This window comes from Manduca sexta, chromosome 4, assembly GCF_014839805.1.
Source record: "Manduca sexta isolate Smith_Timp_Sample1 chromosome 4, JHU_Msex_v1.0, whole genome shotgun sequence".
Lineage (NCBI taxonomy): Eukaryota > Metazoa > Arthropoda > Insecta > Lepidoptera > Sphingidae > Manduca > Manduca sexta.
Genome location: NC_051118.1, coordinates 8,814,341 through 8,835,526, shown reverse-complemented (window position 1 = coordinate 8,835,526; position 21,186 = coordinate 8,814,341). Strand labels below are relative to the sequence as shown.

At 37.5% G+C, this 21,186-nt stretch overlaps 1 protein-coding gene across 1 annotated transcript; it reads right to left on the bottom strand.

The window, feature by feature from the left end:
- Positions 1–741: 741 nt before the first annotated feature.
- LOC115443204 (beta-alanine transporter-like) lies at positions 742–18,437 on the bottom strand. The gene is made up of 12 exons (XM_030168523.2): positions 17,824–18,437; positions 9,918–10,105; positions 9,331–9,421; positions 8,965–9,075; positions 6,965–7,068; positions 6,088–6,281; positions 5,559–5,679; positions 5,068–5,203; positions 4,285–4,870; positions 3,205–3,336; positions 2,260–2,441; positions 742–1,970 (listed from the first exon to the last, which is right to left on the bottom strand). The coding sequence occupies exons 1-12, from the start codon at positions 17,953–17,955 to the stop codon at positions 1,758–1,760; spliced, it is 2,190 nt and encodes a 729-aa protein (XP_030024383.2). The 5' UTR covers positions 17,956–18,437; the 3' UTR covers positions 742–1,757.
- Between the last annotated feature and the right edge of the window lie 2,749 nt (positions 18,438–21,186).

The window sequence follows — 21,186 nt, the reverse complement described above, 5'->3', positions numbered from 1 at the left end:
CACAAAGTCCCTGCTGCATCTGTCTACTGAACACTATGAATCCAAAAACTAGCCAACGGATTTCAATGAAATTTGGTATGGAGAGAGTTTGAGACCCTGGAAAGTACATAAGCTACTTTTTATCCCTATTTCGGGTTCCGTACCTCAAAAGGAAAACCGGAACCCTTGTAGGATCACTTTGTAGTCGGTCCGTCCGTCTGTCAAGACCCTTTTTCTCAGGAACGCGTGGAGGTATTATGCTAAATTAAATCCAATACTCAGGTGTACTGTCCTTTGGAGCTGTGAAAAAATCAAACTTCTAAGCCAACGCAATCAAAAGATACAGCCGTTTATGTCGCATATGTTCAAACTCGCAACTACTCGCAAGGGAATCAAAACCTAAAAGATACTTCCAGTCGACCTAGAATCTTGAAACTTGGCATTAAGTAAGGCTTATAGCACATATAAAGGAAAAATTCCGAAAACCTTAAATTTTTAAACCTATGTCTTTAATTTATGGTCCCCCAGCTTTCCATATGGATTTCATTTTGCAATAAAAATACCGTAACTATGCATCGATTGTCGCGATGAGTGAACTTTTACTTACCTACAGGTTTGTACGGAACTCTTGGTGCGAGAGTCCGACTCGCACTTGGCCGGTTTTTATTTATTATGACATATTATAATAAATTAAATTACAAATTAATTAATAGTAACTTGATAGTGTGGTCTGTTGTAAATATGTGTTAATAAAAATAAAAATTTGAAAATAAAACGTATAATTATTTTATTGTAATACTATGACTACTTTGTACTTTGCAATTACGTATGTTACAATAATAGGCACTTGTATATGAATGTGTTCTTAATATATCTTAATTATAGTTTTTAAAACGTTTTTTTGTGACATTGACATGCAGCTGAATATTCTTCAATATTCTTCTTTGTTTGTTCTTGATCTTGTTTCAATCCAGATTGGGCCTTATTCATTTGAGTTTATGTTCCAAAATACTTTTGAAGTCCCAATGGCCACACCGGTATGTACTAGGCGCCCATAAAACGGAGAAGATAATATACGCATGTATATTCTATTAAAAAACACAAGTTTCTCTGCCGCTTACTTACTCTTATCGTCATTAGTATTATTGATTTAAAGAAGTTTTATGAGAATTATTACCTCTTTTACATGTCTGCTAAGGTTCTCCTAAAATACACACGAAATCAGACATTATTTCATAAAAGTCCGGGACGCTTGAGTTAGTTGAGCCGAAAATGTTGTCCAAAGTAATTGCGATGAAGCTACTATCTGACTAGCTTGTTTTTAAACATGCAGCTTGGTATTCACGAATAAGAAACATACACATAAATCAGTTTTTAAACAATAATTTGCGACCATAGACAATAATTATTTTTTATTTATTTAAGGAGCTTTATCGTTATTTCACGGCTATGTCGCTCATAGACAATCCTTTTTGGCGATAAATATTGACAAATAAACAATTGCAGGGGCCTTATTCTCTATCCCGCACATTATTTTGACAGTGCGTAACAAGCACTTAACACAACGCATCATGTTTAGGACTATAGAAATTTGGCTTACAGAATACCATTCCACGCACATTTCTCGAAGATAACATGACACGGCCGCGTTACGCGTTTACACTAACTTACAGAATAAGGGCCCTGCTTTGATGCACTACCAGGATAGCAGAAGTTCATCGGTTCTCATTGTTCATCACACTTAATCTGTGTCTTTGAAATCAACACGTCTTTTGACATCACGCTACCAGGCTAGCAGAACCCGCTCGGTGTAACTTCTTTGGTTTCTCAACGCAGCTGAGTATTTTGAACTCTCTGCCGAACATCTCTCCATCGCCCAAAGTCTGAGGTAAGGGCTGGTTGAGTGTCTCCGGCAGGAAGAGTGAGGTCACTCCTCCCATTATGCTGAGGATGCCCATGATGATCAAGGGAAGGGATCTAGCGTACACCGCCTGGAAAAAGTTACAGTATTGTAGCAGTCTATTTTTAAAACGATGATAAGCACTTTATACTAATAACGTTAGCTAGTGTTAAAGGTAAAGCTAGTGTTACAATAAAATTAAAATTCCTAATTAATATTATCGTCTTAATTAAGTATATGGTATTAGATACAGAAGAAAATGTATGGACTATTAATATCGATTCAGAAAATGATCTAGAAATAAACTTAATTAAAAATAATTTATCTGGTTAACTGACATTTACATGAGTGTAGCGAATAATCAGTCGACTACAACTTACTAAATGCACAATATACGGGCAGGCCAGCAGCCCAAGTCCTGATATGAAGGAGGCGGCTCCCATAGCCTGGGCTCGGAGGACTGTCGGCAGCAGCTCGCCAATCAGCACGTAGAACACGGCGAAGGAAGACGCGGCGCACAGCCGCCCCAGCATGGCTAACGCCACTGTGATCCAGGGCCAGGCTGGAGACGGAAGGAATTTGGAGTATTACATAGGTTATAACAGCGGCGATAGCCTAGTTGGGTGTGGAACGGTCTGCCAAGACGAATGTCCGCAGGTTCAAATCCCAAGGGCACACACCTCTGACTTTTCTAAAAAATCATGTGTGAATTCTTTGTGAATTTATCGCTCGCTTTAACGGTGAAGGAAAACATCGTGAGGAAACCTGCACATCTGAGAAGTTCTCTATAGGAATTTCGAAGGTGTGTGAAGTCTACCAATCCGCACTAGGCCAGCGTGGTGGACTAAGGCCTAATCCCTCTCAGTAGTAGAGGAGGCCCGTGCTCAGCAGTGGGCAAGTATATAATACAGGGCTGATATTATTATTATTATTATTACATAGGTTATGCGGTTTCTAGATACCAGGAGAAATGGTTTAATAACAGTCATCAAATAGACACTTCTCTTTACTATTAAATAAGAGAAATCATTCGATGATTTTTGGAATTTCTGCCCGATATGGCGATAAGACTGAATACACACGGCTGAAAGTGGGTGCATCAGTTGGGTTTTTGCCTACCCCTTTAATGGTAAACAGGTGAGACTCCGTGGCTGTGTCAGTACATACACATACGTGTGTGAGGTCGTATAGTATTACGTCTATTAGGTCTAAGAGTTATAAGTCAATCTGTTTGACACGATTTCAAAATTGTCACCTGCACTTTTAAGCGACCGCAAAAACCCAATTCTATATAAACAAATGTCTTAAAACGTATGTGAACTTACATTCCGGCACGAGCACGCAGCTCAGACAGGCCACTCCGCCGACACACATGAAGATACACAGAACCCAGCGCCGCCCAAACCGCTCCATGCAGCGCCACGCTATGAAATACGACGGCAGTTCCACCGCACCACCTGGAAATATTAAAGTTTTTATTTTATTTTGACCTGACTTAGTTTTGTTAGCACGACATGGGTCGGCTTATACAAACACACAAGACTTCGGGCGTGCGCTTTAGGCGCTTGCAACCCTTAAAAACTCCCCTCCGAGGCAATTCCTGTGTGCTCGGTCTTCACACCGAATGCACGCCCATGCTCGGGGAAACATTAGGCCGCGACTCTAGGCACATAGTGTAATGTGTATACTTCTTGGTAGCCAAATACACATTGAGGCCTATAAGGGTTCGCGAACATCTCCCCTCTCTCTCCCTTCCAACCATCTTAACATACTCCTACTCCTTCCCCTTCTCTTCCTTCCCTCTAACCCCCCCTTCTTCCTCCCGGGCCCCGTGACCGAATAGCTGCGGGTTGCCAGCGTACCGTCCGCTGGCACCCTTAGTGATAGCGGTAGGGCCTACCAAAGCATCATTGGGCCTGCCGTGGTTGCTAAGCCGGGGGATCGTTTGTACACCGTTAGCAGGGTACCCCCGGTGATAGCCGCGGCGATTCCCAAAAAAAAAACTCTTGAAAATTAAGTGACCTTGCTGAGGGCAACCCATTTACGGGTTAGGAACCTCGACTCACAATGGCCAATGGGAGAGAATGAGATATCAACGGTTAGAGTTAAGCGTACTAAACAAACTATCTATTACCGTATTCGTCGGCACGCGGGCCAGAACTATTAAAAGGGTCGAGGCGACGAGGAACGAGGCGAGGTCCTTAGCGGACGAAATTGCGGTCTTGTAGGATAAGAGTTTCAGGAACTCATTTTTACAACAATTAGCAAGAGTAATATTCCTCTGGGTCTGTAAAAACTGAACGTAACCATCTCCATTTAGGGCGGTTATTATATTAAAATAAGTTTTTGTTTGAAAAAAAGATATTAAAAAGTAAATCTCAATGAAATACATAATTATAACTCACCAATGAAAAACGCTAAATAATCATCAACTCCTAAATTAGGCGTGTTATAACTTAGACTATTGTAGACTACGCCTAAAGCGACCCAGTCAAAGGTCAGTATGAAGAACTTCTTCCTTATATTTGGATATCTGAACACATCCAAAGGCGACGCTTTGCAGTCTCCTTCTGAATTCTGGTCATCCATCTTCTTATTCTCTATCACGTCGTCTTCATCTTGGTTAAAAATCTTACTCATAAGTTGCAAAGACTTTCTCCTTAAAGTATTGCCTGGCGATTTGAAATCCGTCTGCGTTGCTTTCTGCTGAGAATCTGCATTTAACTGACAGTCCTCTGAAGCCTCAATATCATCTTCTCTATCCATAATTCTAGATTTCTGTACAATCTCAGCTACTTCTAAAGCGATTATTCGATCTATTTCTGGCATCGTGTCAGTTTCTGTTTTGGTAAGATCTGGCTTAAATGTTAGCATATTACTGATTCTTCTGTCTAGGTGCTCATCTTTTTCTGGTACTCCAGTGATGTGGCCATTCATGTTTGAGAGCATTGTCAGTTCTGCCTCAGCATCTTCTTCGTCTTTGATTTTTTTCTGCAATCAATAAACTTTACTCATCAATAAGATTTTGTTAGACATAATATAGTTAATATGTTTTAATAATGTCAGTCGACATTCTATTGGACCTTACTTCACTTACCATCAAGTACAATTGGCCACTTTGCAGTGCCCGTATATAAAAAAACACAAGTTCTTAATAGTCTTGGATGACCATGTATATATGCACTTACATGTAACTCTAAAAGAAACCCTCTGGGCAAATCAATTCCATTTTTCCTCGCAAGATTCCTGAGAACTTTTTCAGCCTCTGCTATCCGACCTCTGCCAACAAGCCATCTCGGTGATTCTGGTAGGAACCAATAATATCTGAAAAAAAAAAGAAATATTAGTTTAATAAAATGGATGCCGTATTTTTATTAAGTTCGACTTTATTATAAAATCCTACTCATCATATCAGCCGTCTACTGCTGGACATAGGCCTCCCCCATTGAGCGCCACAGGGACCGGTTCTGGGCCGCCCTCATCCATCGGACTCCGGCGACCCTCACCAGGTCGTCGGTCCATCTCGTGGGGGGCCTGCCTACGCTGCGTCTTCCGGTTCGTGGTCACCGTTACAGAACTTTTCCGCCCCAACGGCCATCAGTTCTACAAGGTATGTATCCTGCCCACTGCCACTTGAGTTTCACAATTCTAATCCTACAATTTCGCAAATCCTACTCACCCATACAATAAAACGAAGGGGAGACTGGTGGCTAGAGACAGATGGAACCAGTCGCGCAGCGCGTACGCGAGGAGAGAGAGCAGGCACATGCCGGTTGCGAACAGCATGCCTACCACAATGCCTGGAGAAGATAGATATAAATTATTAATTTCACGAGGAAAGTATTTAAAATTATATCCCCATTCAAAGACGGTATTTTTTTTTATAATTTATTCCATCAAGATCACACATAGTTAAATATATTGTGGATTAGAATACGTTAAGTCAAATGAAATGAAAATAAGAGTTTTCCAAAATCCTTCTCGAGTCTTGGTTGGAGATATTCTTATTGATCTGTACTAATACTATAAAGAAAAAAAAGTTTATGTGTTGAATTTCTAGGTTTGTAAGGGTTAATCTCTGGAACTACTAAACCGATTTAAAAAAACTTCTGGCGAGGCAACAGCTATACAAAATACAACCGAGCTTCAAGGCCGAATAAAACCAAAACATATTCAACTTCAGCAATTTAAAGTATAACCGGTCTTACCGGCATAATTTCTTCTACCCGGCGGCATAAGCTCCAAAGCCAGGATAAAAGGCAACTGATAGAGGGCTGGGAAGAATAGACCCCCAGCTACCCTCAGCGCGATGTAGCTCCAGTAGGTAGTCGCGAAGGACGCCGCTATTGCCAGGGGAACTTCCACGAAGATCATCAGGAGGATCGTGATGCGCCGTCCGTATCTGGAAATAGAAAATTAAATTATCAGTATCAACATAGTTCAACATAGATACAATCAGCTTCAAAATTTGCTAAATTTTAGAACATGAAATCGCCAATACAAACTATGTTAATTCAAAAAAAAAAAATTGTTCGTGTAAAATAAAGAAAATCCGTGATTAATTATGTTGGTGAACAAACATTTTTTTATAGCAACCCAAAACTGTTTAGGCAATTTGAAGTCTTAGATTCGTTCAGCTGTTTATGTTGTTACACTACACACTATAAGTTAAGCCCTCTGTCTCCAGAAGGGTAGGCAGGGACATAGCTATTGCATCCTCTTTTGCCATGCTTATTTCTAATCATGATACGATAGAGGGCGCTTGTTGCCGTATCAAGTTTTAAAATTCAGACCGTGGGGTTTTACTAAGTAAAGAGAATTGTCGACCCCGCATAAAAAACAGGTTGATTATTATTGACCCCCTTATTCATAGACGTTAACAAGTCTGTTTCTCAGTGCCAACGACATGGCATCCTTTGCAGTGTTGTGATTGGCTAATATTGAGATACAACTATCTAGTTGGCTGTTAGATAAACAAAGCTGAGAAACAAACTTGTTATCACAGCAATGCTCCTTAGATAAATAACGTTTCTGAATACGGGCGTTAGGATATTTTATCCTGGATCTAGGGCAGGGTAAAGTCACCTGTCAGACATCCATCCGAAGAAGAGGTTGCCGAATATCGACCCGACCCAGAACAAAGTGTTGCTCGTGCGAGGTAACCACTCCTTGTCGCACACCAGGGAATACTGGAACAAATACCACGTTTATTTATTTATTTATTTGTAATAAGGTGCACCAACAGCACTACATATTACATCAATCAATATTCGCTGAAAAATTCGAAAAACACATTTTTGTAACCTTTGACCTTGAATAAAAAATTTTGCAGACATGGGATCGATGGGGACTTTTCACAATTTCATAATAATGGTGTCCCTAACATCTATGTAAATTTTCAGCTTTCTGGGAATTAATACAAGTTTACCCCTATTTTTGGGCTAAATTGACCGGACTATAAGAGGTGGTTAAGCATTGCTTAAATAGCTGTCAAAATCATCACCGTTTCCCAGTTTAAATCTTATTAAGAGGCAAGATGGCGGGTTTTGATTCACAGCTGATCCAGTAAATTTGTATATAGCATAGCTTTGCGAATTTTTTATAAGAAATACTGTTTTTGTGGACGATTTACTGATGGTAGGTCTCTCATCTGTGAGAGTCCTTCTGGGTTTATACCAGTGCAAAGCTTCCACACAACCCGATTCCCACCGGCTACCCTTTTAGGTTTTGGGTGATAAGAAATAATGTATTTAAATTGCTCTTTGTCGTTGGCGTATTTTTTTTAGTTCACTTCGGGTCGAAAGTTATTTAAATATGTTAATATTTTAATTCCTACCCACTCGACTTTGGCAAAATCACCGATGAAACGATGGAGGCACTTTTAAAAGGAGTTGCGATGTTTGTAAATTGATATAAACATTAATTTATTTTTTGATATTTCTGTGATATTTAGTTAATTAGAATTTACAAATGAATGTGTGTTTAGTGGAAATAACTACCTGTGATCAGTTTAATGTCTACTATTATTATATTATTAGTTTGCGATTACCCATTTTAGTTTTTAGAGAGTTAAATATTTAAAGTAGATGTGATTAGTTTTTGAAATCAGACACAACTTGTTTGTTAGAAGGAAATAAATATTATATTTAAATGAATGTAAATAACACGACGATGCAAGTTGAACTTAATGAATAACATTTTTTGATTGATAATTATAAGTATACTAGTTGACCCGACAGAAGTTGTCCCGTCTTAAATTTGCAGCGCGCATTCTGTCAACCGCTGACAGTTATATAAAATTAAAATTTTCGTTAACTTTTCTTAAATTTTCTAATTTTCCGCGTTTTTTTTTTATTTACTTCTTTTATAAGAACCTTCTGACAACAACAAACACAACAAAAAACATAGTGAAATCAGTCCAGCCGTTCACGCGTGATGGCGTGACCAAGGGAAATAGGGATTCATTTTTATATATATAGATCATGTAGGTACACTAAACTGATGGTCGGTTTGATGAACGTGATGCCTATGTGTTTGGGGAAATTACATCTACAAATTTATATTCTGAGAATAAACAAATACTTATAGGTACTTAGGTATTATGACTAGTTTAAGTTTTTGTTTTCCTATAAATTGTCCTCGATATGTTAACTTAAGCCACATTTTTTTCATCAGTTTACCTTTTGAAAAATTTCACCCTTCGCCACTGGTATGTACCACCGCAATGTCTATTTCTGCCACCAAGCTGCAGTGTGTAGTCATTGTTGTGTTCAGGTTTGAAGAACATTGTAGTCAGTGTAACTATTGGACATAATAAGACTTGACTTCTTATGTCTCAGAATGGTTAGCGCAGTGGAATACCAAACAATACTTTGTAATTCAAGGCGTTGGGTGGTGATCATCAATCAATCATATCGATCAATAAGTTTTCTTATGTTGAATACGTTACACATTAAAATAAAACTAAGTCCGCTTCTTGACAACGAAGGATGCATTCTTCGAAACATCGGGAGAAAATTGTAATATAAGTAACCTTGATAAAATCCATAAAATAGTTTTATTTTAATAATCAAAGTTTCTCTTACCTCTGTAACAAGAGTCCTGTTGTAATGCTCTGTGTTAAACCTCCATCCGTTGGAGCAAGGCGTGGGCTGCTCATTTCTAACAGACAGAACCGCTTCCTTCACTCGGGATATCTGGTGGAAGAACATTACGATAACTTCGTAAATAGGCCTTTCTAAATGTCATATTTTAGTCATGAATTGGGAATTCTTGAATCACGGCTTTATTAGTAAGATTCATTCAGTTCAGGAAATGATCTTCAATTTCTTTTCCCCTTATTCGTAGACGTTTTTTTATCTAAGGACGGAGTAAAGCTGTGCTAACAAGTCTGTTTTTCAGTGCTGACGGCATGGACTTTTGAAAATTTTACATTAATCCGTAGAATGTACCTGAAGTTTCCTTGCATCATCACCAACCACCGGCAACAGCTGTTGAATCTTCACAACTCTTAACGCTCCTAATTCTCTGATCGTCTCTGATCTGTAAGAGATTATTTTGCTTGTTTCATTAATGCTATATGCACGTTCTTCTAGGATCATTTAGGGGACGTTCAAGTATTACGTAATTCAATTTGGGGGGAAGGGGGTTCTTGTAAAACGTTACGATACGTTAGAGGAGCGGGGGGAGGTCTCCTACAAAGCGTTATGTAACATTGCTTTTTTTTATTTTAAAACAATAACAAAGGTATTTTAGCAATTTTCTGGTATTTTGCGTGAAATCATTGTGAATATTCCAAAAAAAATGTCGCTTTAGAATTACATAACTTTTGGAGGGGGGATACAGGAAAACGTTACGTCGCGTTACATGGGGGTTACGTTACAGTTGGAATACCAACTCTCCCTAAAGGAACCAGTTCCAGTAAGGGAAGTTAGTTCCACTGCTAATAAGCAGTAGCGGATTTGCCCTAAGGCCCAGTAGGTCCGGGCCTACAACTACCCCACCGAAGCAGTCACTATACGTACATTTTAAACTTTACCTCTCCACCACATATTCCTTCAAAGCATGATGCAGTTCACTAGGATCGATGGCGTACTCCAGACAGCGTTCGTACGCGCCTTCCACCTCCGGGATTGTGAGGGAGCGCAGCAGCTCCTCGGGGAGGTGGAGGGAGATCAGCTCTGGAGGGGGCGCGCACCAGTGCTCTGGGGTCGCGTTGGTGAATACCTGGAATGGAAGAGTTTTTATGGTTTGCGAAAGGTCCTAGTCTTTCTGGTAGGTTTTTGGCTTGCGGTACCGCCCGCGTGATAAAGTTTCTCTGAGATAAATATAAAGGATACAAGTAGCCTATAGAGCGCTCAGGACTAATGTAGCTTTCGATTACTAAAAATTATTTCAAAATTGGTTAGCTCCTGAGATTAGCGCGTTTAAATAAGGAGATTTTGGTGATGGGATATATTTTATATGATACTAGTTCCTGAGATTAGTGCATTTAAACAAGGCGGTTTCGGTAATAGGATATTTTATATCCGCCCGGATAGCGACCACCGTACACAAGGTGTTAAAACCCACCATAATGGCCCACGTAAGCGTCGCGGTCCGGGATCGGCTATGTATATCCGGTACCAACAAGCCGGCATAATTGTATCGACTGCGGAGGTGTAATCATCTCTCGTCAGTCATTCTATTGGACTCCACTCCACTTACCATCAGGTGCGGTGAGGTCACTTTGCTCTGGCTGTACAAAAAAAAACAAACAAACTCCTCAGCTTTACGTATTAGTATGCTGAATAAGTTGATCGCGGTCACGGCTCACAAGAAATACTTTGTTTTGCAATCTCTTAGTAAGGCTTAGAAGGAAAAGTACAAATGTGTACTTACGTTCAAATTATATTATTGATATCATAGTATGCGGCGATAGCCTAGTTGGGTGTGGAACGGGCTGCCAAGACGAATGTCCGCAGGTTCAAATGCCAAGGGCACACACCTCTGACTTTTCTAAAAAAATCATGTGTGTATTCTTTGTGAATTTATCGTTCGCTTTAACGGTGAAGGAAAACATCGTGAGGAAACTTGCAAATCTGAGAAGTTCTCTGTAGGAATTTCAAAGGTGTGTGAAGTCTACCAATCCGCACTAGGCCAGCGTGGTGGACTAAGACCTAATCCCTCTCAGTAGTAGAGGAGGCCCGTGCTCAGCAGTGGCAAGTGGGCAAGTATATAAATACAGGGCTGTTATTATATATTATTTTTTATATTATTGAAATAAAATTATATAGCCAAGTTAGGTGTGGAAAGGCCTGCCGAGACGTATGTCCGCAAGTTCAAATGCCAAGGGCATACATCTCTGATTTAAAAAAAATAATGTGTGTATTCTTTGTGAATTATCGCTTGCTTTAACGGTGAAGGAAAACGTCGTAAGGAAACCTGTAAGTCAGAGAAATTCTCTATACGAATTTTGAGGTGTGTGAAGTCCACCAATCCGCACTAGGCCAGCATAGTTGACTAGGGTCTAATCCCTCTCAGTAGTAGAGGAGGCCCGTGCCCAGCAGTGGGACAGTATACGGGCTGATATTATTTATTATAAAACTATTTTGCGGATTTTATTGCGGTTTCGTATTTTAATTTTCTCCCGACGTTTCGAAGGCTTTGCGGCCTTCGTGGCCACCGGAGAGACTCATTATATTATTATCAATACATTATTCGTAAACTGAACACAAAAATACATTCGTAAATTACTTTACTTGAACTTTGCTTTTGAAGTTGAGATGTCTTTGAACTCATTAAAAATGTTTTTGAATATTGTGAAGGCAATATGCGCCATGTTTTTTCGCAATCGTTTACCTTAAACAAATCAGTATTACTTTGTTTTTTAAGTATCTATACTATGTTCAGAGGAGACAAAGTGTGTATACAAAGATCACATTCGGTTCAAACCCAAGACATTTAACAGTATACATACAGAAAGGGGGTTCCAGGTGCACCCTGCGTCTCTGCCTACCTCTTTCGGGCATAAAAGGCGTGCGTGTGTATATATTTTAACACGTACACGACAAAGTGACTCCACTGCACCTGATGATAAATGGAGTGTGGTCCAAAAGAACATCGACGAGGGACGATTACCCCTCGACAGTCGACACAATTATGCCGGCCTGTTGGAAACATATTCACAGGCTGATCCCGAAACTCGACACTTAGGGCCACCATGGTGGGTTTTAAAACTTATATACGGTGGTTGCTATCCGGGCGGATGTAAAATGTGTGTGTAAAAATGCATAAATTATGCTTAACGCGATGAGGAGGAAAGTCAGAAGTGTGTCCGTTAGGATTTGAACTTGCGGACATTCATCTCGTTAGTCCACCCCTAACTAGGCTATCGCCGCTGTTTAATGTAATAACCAAGTCACTAATAAAATATTGAGGAAAAATATTTAAAAAATTTAAGTAAATTTTATTTAAATAAACAAAAGTTTACATTTATTATTTCATATATTTGCGTAATATACTAGATTTGACAATACTATTCTGATGTAGAACAAGTTATGCACGTTTAAAACAATGGAATTTTCATTTGAAAAGCATATACCGTCTACCTGACCGATGAATGAGACATGCTAAATAGAGCATGCTTGTCACTTTATGTCATAGTTATTAATATTTCTTTAGTATAGTCCGTTCAGAAAGAGAACAGCCGTGGGATTTGAGGCCACTACTATGCTTAATTACTTTTTTTGTTTAGTTTCGGTATGTTCCTATACATAAATCCCTTAAAAAAATACGCAAGATCATTTATAAGAAAGCAATACATGAGAAATAAGTTTAACATTTACCATATGTCGTGGAAGGGTTTTTTTTTAAATCTTTATTTAAGGGGCTTGGTCGTTATTTCGCGACTATGTCGCTCCGTACGTCCACTTTTACCCTTTCCTACAAAATTTTGATGAAATCAAAATATTTTTTTAATAAAGCCTTAGTCTCTTCTGATACAGGAACCGACAGAAAGCTATTTATGCTGTCCACATTAAAGCTCAAAGTATGAGGCCCAATCCGCACACACTCCGACAAAACATGAAGTACGTCATCTCTTACTCCACAGTCAGAGCTGGAAGGGTTGCTATATAAAAATGGTAAAATTAGTTCACTTTTCGGCCACGACGGTCCTTTTTAAACAGACTGTAATACTAGATATTTAGGATTTGAACGAATTTGGAGCTAAAATTGAAACCTAGGAGGTAATTTGGAAATGTTTTCAATTTCATTAAAATTATTTATTCTTTTTTATCTTTAGGGGAGTGACATGTTCAGCAGTGGACATCCTTCGGCTATTGATGATTTATTCTCAAATATGGTGGATATACCAAATTTCACATGTGGATAAAGATTTTGGGTAATAAATTGATGCTTAATACATCTTAAATTTGAAAAGGAATGAATTTAATTTAAAGTGCTAGGAAATAAGTAAGTGTTAGGAAATAATGACATATTAAATTTTGAAAATGTTTTTATTTCCTCAAGTAATGTCAAATAGGCTCGCTATTACAAAATATTACTTAAAAGAAAAGTTCAATAAGTTTGGAATCCAATTATCTTATGTAAGACTATAGCCAAACTAGAAATCTGACAGATACTGCTTTCGATATATATGTACTAAATACTAGATGTAGCGTTGCGAACACTCACTGTGTTGACTTGAATTAAAATGCAATCCATTCATATTGATTAGAATCAATATTGACAGCTATTTGAAGCGCTTTAGCATGTTTTCAAATTTGGTGAGACGTTTGATGTTTTAGCGCTGCAGCGAACTTTAGTTCTACCTCCAGATTTTAAACAAATAGTTTGTATGGACGTTCGTGTCTATAGAATATTCTTCAATGGATACTGCCGTTCACGACTATTAGTACTCTAGCTAATAAAACTAATGAATATCTGCCATACATTAGTGTGACGATGTTGACCATAGTCCATGTTCCAAGGTCTTAATAATAAAGATCGATGCACCATGTCCTTACCCTGAGGGTCAGAGCTCACAGTGGTGTTAAGAATGCTACATACACGGTCATTTTGACAATGCGTTACTAAATGAATCCACGTCGTCTTCACCTTTGCTGACATTGTGCCAAAAATCATCCATTAATAACCAATATTTTAGCGAAAAATCCTGGTTTTAATTTTCAGTTTTTTTATCATTTCGTAGTTTAAGAGAATATGGCGTGTGTGAATGTATTTCTGAGTGAAAGTATGATGTTGCCGCTGCAAAGAATTCTCTTAGAGTAACAGTAGTGGCTTTAGAGCGCGTAAAATGAAAATTACTTTTTATTACTATTTATTTTGTTCGAAACTTACATTTTTTTGTTTTATATGTATCTATGGCGCAAGTAACTTATTGTAAAGTTTTATATCCAAGTAGATAAGTATGTGGTTTCATTTAGTAACGCGATGTCAAAATGACCCTGTATAACAATAAAACTCCATCTTATATTCTACTAGCGACCCGCCCCGGCTTCGCACGGGTGCAATGCTGATACTAAATACACTACAGAAAAACTGTGAACGTTGTATATAAAAACATAGCGGCCCGCTCTGGCTTCGCACGGGTATAACATAACAAAATAACAGTATTTCTCCACTATTTAATGGATGTTATAATACATATAAACATTCCTCTTGAATCACTCTATCTATTCAAAAAACCGCATCAAAATCCGTTGCGTAGTTTTAAAGATTTAAGCATACAAAGGGACATAAGGACAGAGAAAGCGACTTTATACTATGTAGTGATTAGATTTCGCTCGCCATCACTCACGTGGAATACAATTTATACTAATATAAAGTGGAAAAGTTTATCACTGTGTTTGTAGAGGCTAAGCTCTAGAACTACTGTACTCCTGCTATAAACTTTTATCCCAAAACATTGGCACGCGGGCGAAGTCGCGGCCATAACCTAGTAAAAAAATCTTTAAAAAGTAGGCTTTCGTTTCGTATGTTTATAGGTTATTCCAGATTCATAAAAATCGGTTCCTTTGATGTGAAGACGTAACAATCAGACAGGGTTGCTTTATCAATTATAATACTAATAGGTTTTTTTTTTTTTAATAAATATACGCAACAAAAAGATTTTTACAAAATATTTTATCTATCTGTTTTTACGTTTCTCTTACAGTCGTTTTCAATAAACGATCCTAATTTCTTGCTTCGCTCTGTCTCATAAATGGACCAGGACAGAGTATTTTTGATAAGTTAACAAATAACTTATTTTGATTGGTTCGTTTTCGGAATCGGATTAATCAGGATCGTTTCGTTTCATCGATTATATCAGGATCGTTTTTGAAAATGGCGGTTAATTTTCATTCTGGGCCCTTATTCTGTATGATAGTGTAAACGCGTAACGCGGCCGTGTCATGTTATCTTCGAGAAATGTGCGTGGAATGGTATTCTGTAAGCCAAATTTCTATAGTCCTAAACATGATGCGTTGTGTTACGTGCTTGTTACGCACTGTTAAAATAACGTGCGGGATAGAGAATAAGGCCGCTGTACTATATTTGATAGAAGGAATACATACATACATTACATATATGTAATGACGATATATGGTTTATAACAGGCGTAGTAAAACTTGAGAATAGTTTTTTGCTAAGCCTCTAAAAACATTGCTGATTGACGTGCAACTAAAAACGTACTTGATACAAAACAAGATGTTTATATTTATTATGAATTCTTATTAAGTGTTGAAAGCGGCGATAGACTAGTTGGTTGTGGAACGGACTGCCGAGACGATTGTCCGCAGGATCAAATCCCCAGGGGACGCACCTCTGAATTTTCTAAAGTTATGTGTGTATTCTTTGTGAACGAAAACATTGTGAGGAAACCTGCACACCCGACGAGTTCTCTTTGAGAATTTTGAGGGTGTGTGAAGTCTACCAATCCGCACTTGGTCAGCGTGGTGAACTAAGGCCTAACCCCTAGCAGTAGTAGAGGAGCCCCGTGCCCAGTGTAACAGTGGGACAGTATATAATATAGGGCTGATATTATTATTATATATTATTATTAAGTGTTGCTCGTGCCTCCGCCAATTTGGAAGAGTTGTCTTAAAATAAAAGTCCCATCTGAGGACTTATTCTCTGTCACACGTTATTTTGACAGTGACGTAACGCACCGCGTCGCGTTTAATATAATAGAAATTGTCATACAAAATACAATTCCACGCTAATTTGATAAAGATAACGTAACACCGTATTCCGAGTTTACATAGTCATAGAGAATAAGGCTTCTAGTACTTTTTCGGAATAATAAGTGGCTATAATGTGGTCCATCTGTATATAAATTTTAATCCAAATCCATTAAAACATTGTTTGTTTTAAAATTAAAAATTAAGGAATTTCGATAAACTTTCAGACATTTTCATAAACTCGTGTCCGCACTACACTTGGCGTATTTGTCAAAATATGTTCGCCTTTTGTCCAAAGCAATATCGACTTTGTGTTCTTCATGTACAAATTTCATGTTTGATTATCAAAACACGTAAATATTCGCTTAAATACACCAAGTGTATTGCTATTATTATATAGGTCATCATGTTATTCGTCAGAAAAATCGCATCAATTATTTTAATAACCAGAAGTAATCATCAAACACAGTGGTAACCAAAATTGACTGCAGCGACCCGTCTAACAAAAACTTCCAAATTCTGGACGCACTTCTCTGCTCTCATAATTTCATTTTTATTATTTTCGAGTATTTTAATTACCTTACTATCCATTATCGGCCGTCTGGGTGTTGGTCCGTTCGGTATATTGTTGTATTTTCAGGGCCCACCTAATATTCCCTCGCGACCTATGAGTGAACCATGACCAATAGTTTGGGAAACGCTCATTGTACATACATACATAGTATCACGCATCTATCCCATAGTGGGCAGAGACTATAGATTGCCACATTGCACAATTCTCGCGCTTCCTCCAGCGCAAGAAATATTACGCTCATCTAGAGAAATAAAATATAATAAAAATAAACATATAGCAGAGACAGTTTTAACTTTTTAGTTCTAAGTTCATGGATACGACCATGAATCGCAAATCTTATATGATTTATCGTGGTCCCGTGACCCGTGGTTTACAAGTACAAGGGATTAAAATCTCGGAACAATTTCGGATCTACACAACGGCCATGGCGGCTCAGAATTTTCAAAAGATGTTATAATGCTACATTTTAAAAGTTATATGTGTAGACCCCATATCAAATCTAAAACCTGTTTATATGTGCATGATGTGAACATCTAGTTTTATCGTACGCTTACCTATATTTTAAATGTGAAAGTTTGTTTAAATGTTTGTTAAGCGTAAAGAGAAAAACAACTGAATGAATTTGGATGAAATTTGACATATGGACAGACCATATTCTGAATTAACACATAGCGCTGGTGTACAGGTAGCATTGTGATATGCTAGAATGATTTACGGACTTTACTAGCGGAAAATGCTTTACAGGAGGAAAAAGCCGCAAGCAACACCTAGTTTATCGCTTTAACACACTGCCTGACTCTGTCCTTGGAATAAATCGATCCTCTATTATTTAGAAATTGAAAAAGAATAGAGAATATTATCAGTTATTACAATTTTAAGACGCGACAAACATACACCAACAAAAGAACCAACAGGAAGTTGACAAACTAAATTATAACTCAAGTCTGATGCGCAGATAAAAAATATTTTTTATTTTTTTATTTAAGTATTCATGTTTTACATGAATATGCCGAAAGGGAAGCCGTAATTGGCCGAGTAAACAGAGTTCATTCTATCTATCTAATCAATCTATATCCACACATTGAGTACAGTCTATATTAAGACACTGGATGAAGTCCTTTGTCTCGCCTATAATTTCTATTCTGAGTTAATTTCATTCATTTTCCGTAAGTATGCCAGTTCATTGCCATAACAATTAATTTTACCTGAGAGAAGACGAGAAAGGAGGTGGGTATGGCGGCAAGTCCGCACAGCAGGTAGAACAGCACGACGTGCCAGTGGCCGGCGCGGGTCGCCAGCACCGCGGCCGCGTCCAGCTCCTGCGTCCACGACGCCATCTCATCTCACCACCACGCACGACACGTGCCACATTCCCGCTCTTGACACAGAGCGCATTCTAAACGTTTTTTTGAATTTCGAATTATAAAATCGTTAAATTTACTTATCACACTTATTTATTCTTTTGCATTTTAAAAGTTAATTTGAATTTCGAATTATAAAATCGTTATATTTATTTATCACACTTATTTACTTTTTTATTACAGCGCATTTTAAATATAAACGTTTATTTGAATTTCGAATTATGAATCGTTAAATTTATTTATCACACTTATTTAACACTTTTGAATTTAGAACGCATTTTGTAGTAACGTTTTCATTTATAAACAAAATGATCACAATAAACTTTACATTATACACTGCGTAATATATTTACACTTTCCGATGCTATGTCAACAATAACGCGGTCCGTTTCGCATAAACTTAAGTAGTGTACTAAAACAACAGTGGCCGCTGTCCACCCAAAGGGATGCAACACGACCGCGTGCGATAGTCGCGAGTAATGTACGAACATTTGCAATAACAGAGCGTTTATATTTAGCAGTATTATAGAGATAAGACAGGACGAAGGCGGTACCATTGGCGCGTGAAACTCGAAGTGAAAACGCGTTGGTATACGTAAGTATTCTTATTGCTACAATAAAATTAACGTTGTTTGAAGCATAATAACAATCCAGGCCTTTTTGTCGCTTCTTTTTTGGGGCACGCTAATTCTCGAAAGTCGTAAGTTCATATTTTTTGTACTTATTAATGACATTTTTTTCGTTAATTTGGAATTTTTTAACAATTATTGATAAGATTATCTAACCAGCGTAAATGTTTCTTCTGAGGCCGTAGCAAAACAAAAATAATAAAAAGTAAAGAAGAATCCTTGTGATCCACTTATGCTGATGAGTCTATCGCCATATCGAGCGCAAAATTCAAACTACGGTATAATACTGAGTAAAAAAACCCAACATATTGCCCGACCCGGGGATCGAACCCGAGACCCCAGTTTGCAGTCATACCGTAACACAATTACACCACCGACGCATATAGTAACTTTATTATTAATTTTGTAAATAAAAGTGTTGGTTGGTGTTTCTACGATTCATGGGCGGTAGTATCGCTTACCATCAGACGAACGACAAGCTCGTCTCGTCATTCAAAATAATTGAAAAAATTACCCTGTAAATATGAGTAACTCCAATGGTTGGGGCGTGCAAGTACAAACAAACACATAAGGATGCGGTCCGTAAATAAGCGGATGGCGACATTTGTAGCGTGATTGGGAAACAGTATGCCGATGGAATATTAAAAGCCGTGTTAATAAATACAACTTAGTTTTGCTCTCAAGTGCGATATCAGATGAGTCGCTGTCAAACTAAGGTCGGCATCTTAATATAGTCGCTTTTGATACACTCATATTATCAAATTAAATTTTAAGTCACAAAGACAAATGACAGTTGACCTTTTTTTAAGCATCAGCTGAGATCTTGAGGGACAGCATAAGATTGATTTATTATTATTCAATACATTGACCTATATTCTAGACACGAACGTCCATATAAACTATTTGTTTAAAATCTGAACTAAAATTGCAACCGAAACGTCCCTGTTATAACCCATTTATTCACTTGAACAACAAATAGTTTTACATATTTGATTAATATTTTTTATTCACATCTAGGTTTACACATACTCCCTTGTTCATAAACGTTTTTTATCTAAGGACGAAGTAAAGCTGTGATAACAAGCTTGTTTCTCAGTGCCCAACGGTACTGAGAAACAGACATAGGGCCGTTGTGATTGGCTATTATTGTTGTATCTCAATATTAGCCAATCACAACGGCCATATGTCTACGCACTGAGAAGACTGCCATGCCGTCAGCACTGAGAAACAGACTTGTTATCACAGCTTTACTTGGTCGTTCGATAAAAAACGTCTATGAATAAGGGGGCTAGACTCGAGTTCTTATATTATGAGCTGATTTTCGATGAGAGGCCCAGATGAGTAGAGTTATTGTGCCCAGTAAATGGCAATAGGCTCGCCTATTTGCCTCAATCGCAAATGGGATATAACTGTTGATATGTGGGTGTATTACCTGTACCTAGCCAGCGCGTTGGCACTCTTCACATACCCTCAAAATACTTATAGAAAACTTCTCAATTATGCAGGTTTCCTCACTATATTTTTCTTCACTGCATCCAAATATATTGCACAAATATTTTTTTCCAAACGCCATTACATTTACTATCAGTCACAATAGTTGGAACACACCGCTACCCGCTGCAAAGCTGGCAATTGCTCGGTCGCGGCTTTCCAATCATCGTTTAGACCAGTTTGTTTTAAACAAGATTTATATTCATAACCCGAGCGTTACAATTGCTTCTGATTATTAATGTATTGATAACATTATAGCGTATTTTATCCGCTTCACTGATTGTTTATTTTACGTAATTGCTACGTTAATTGAATTTGTAATCAATTATTTGTTAAATTAAGTTAATAATGATTATTGGTCATGTATTTATAGCAAACTGGCTTTTGCTCGCGGCTTTGCCCGTGTGAAGGAGTTTTTCGGGATATTTATTTCCGACTTACTTGATATTTATGGTTATATTATGAACAAATTACACAAAATTATTATAAATTGTAGCCTATATATTGTTCTGATGTATAACCAATATTACTGTAAAGTTTCATCTAAATCCGTTCAGTAGTTATTTCGTGAAAGAGGAACAAACATACATACATCCATCCTCACAAACTTTTGCATTTATATTAGTAGGATATTGTAATATTAATATAATTAATGCAAATCCTTGTAAAGTAGTCTCGTTTTTGTTAGAATATTGTAAATGCTAAATGATTTCCAATGAAATTTGGTTATAGGTCATGTTCTAAGTTAACATAAATCCACTGTTTTAATCTCTAAATAGAATTTTTAACCACAAAAGGTTTTTCACTAATGAATATGATAGCAATACCTAGAATGATAAATGAATGAATAATTATAAACGCGACACGTATTTTTGTGCGAATAATGTATCATTAATAAAATAATAACACGTTTTATTGCTCGTTTATTGTAATTTTATGCGACATTAATTGACTTGTAATCAATTTATAACATTAAAATATTTATTAATAAAAATAATGTCATTTATAACATACGCGTATTATTGATGAATTAGGTTTATATATTTTTTTCTATTGCAATGTATTGAATTGTTTTTTGCTAATTATT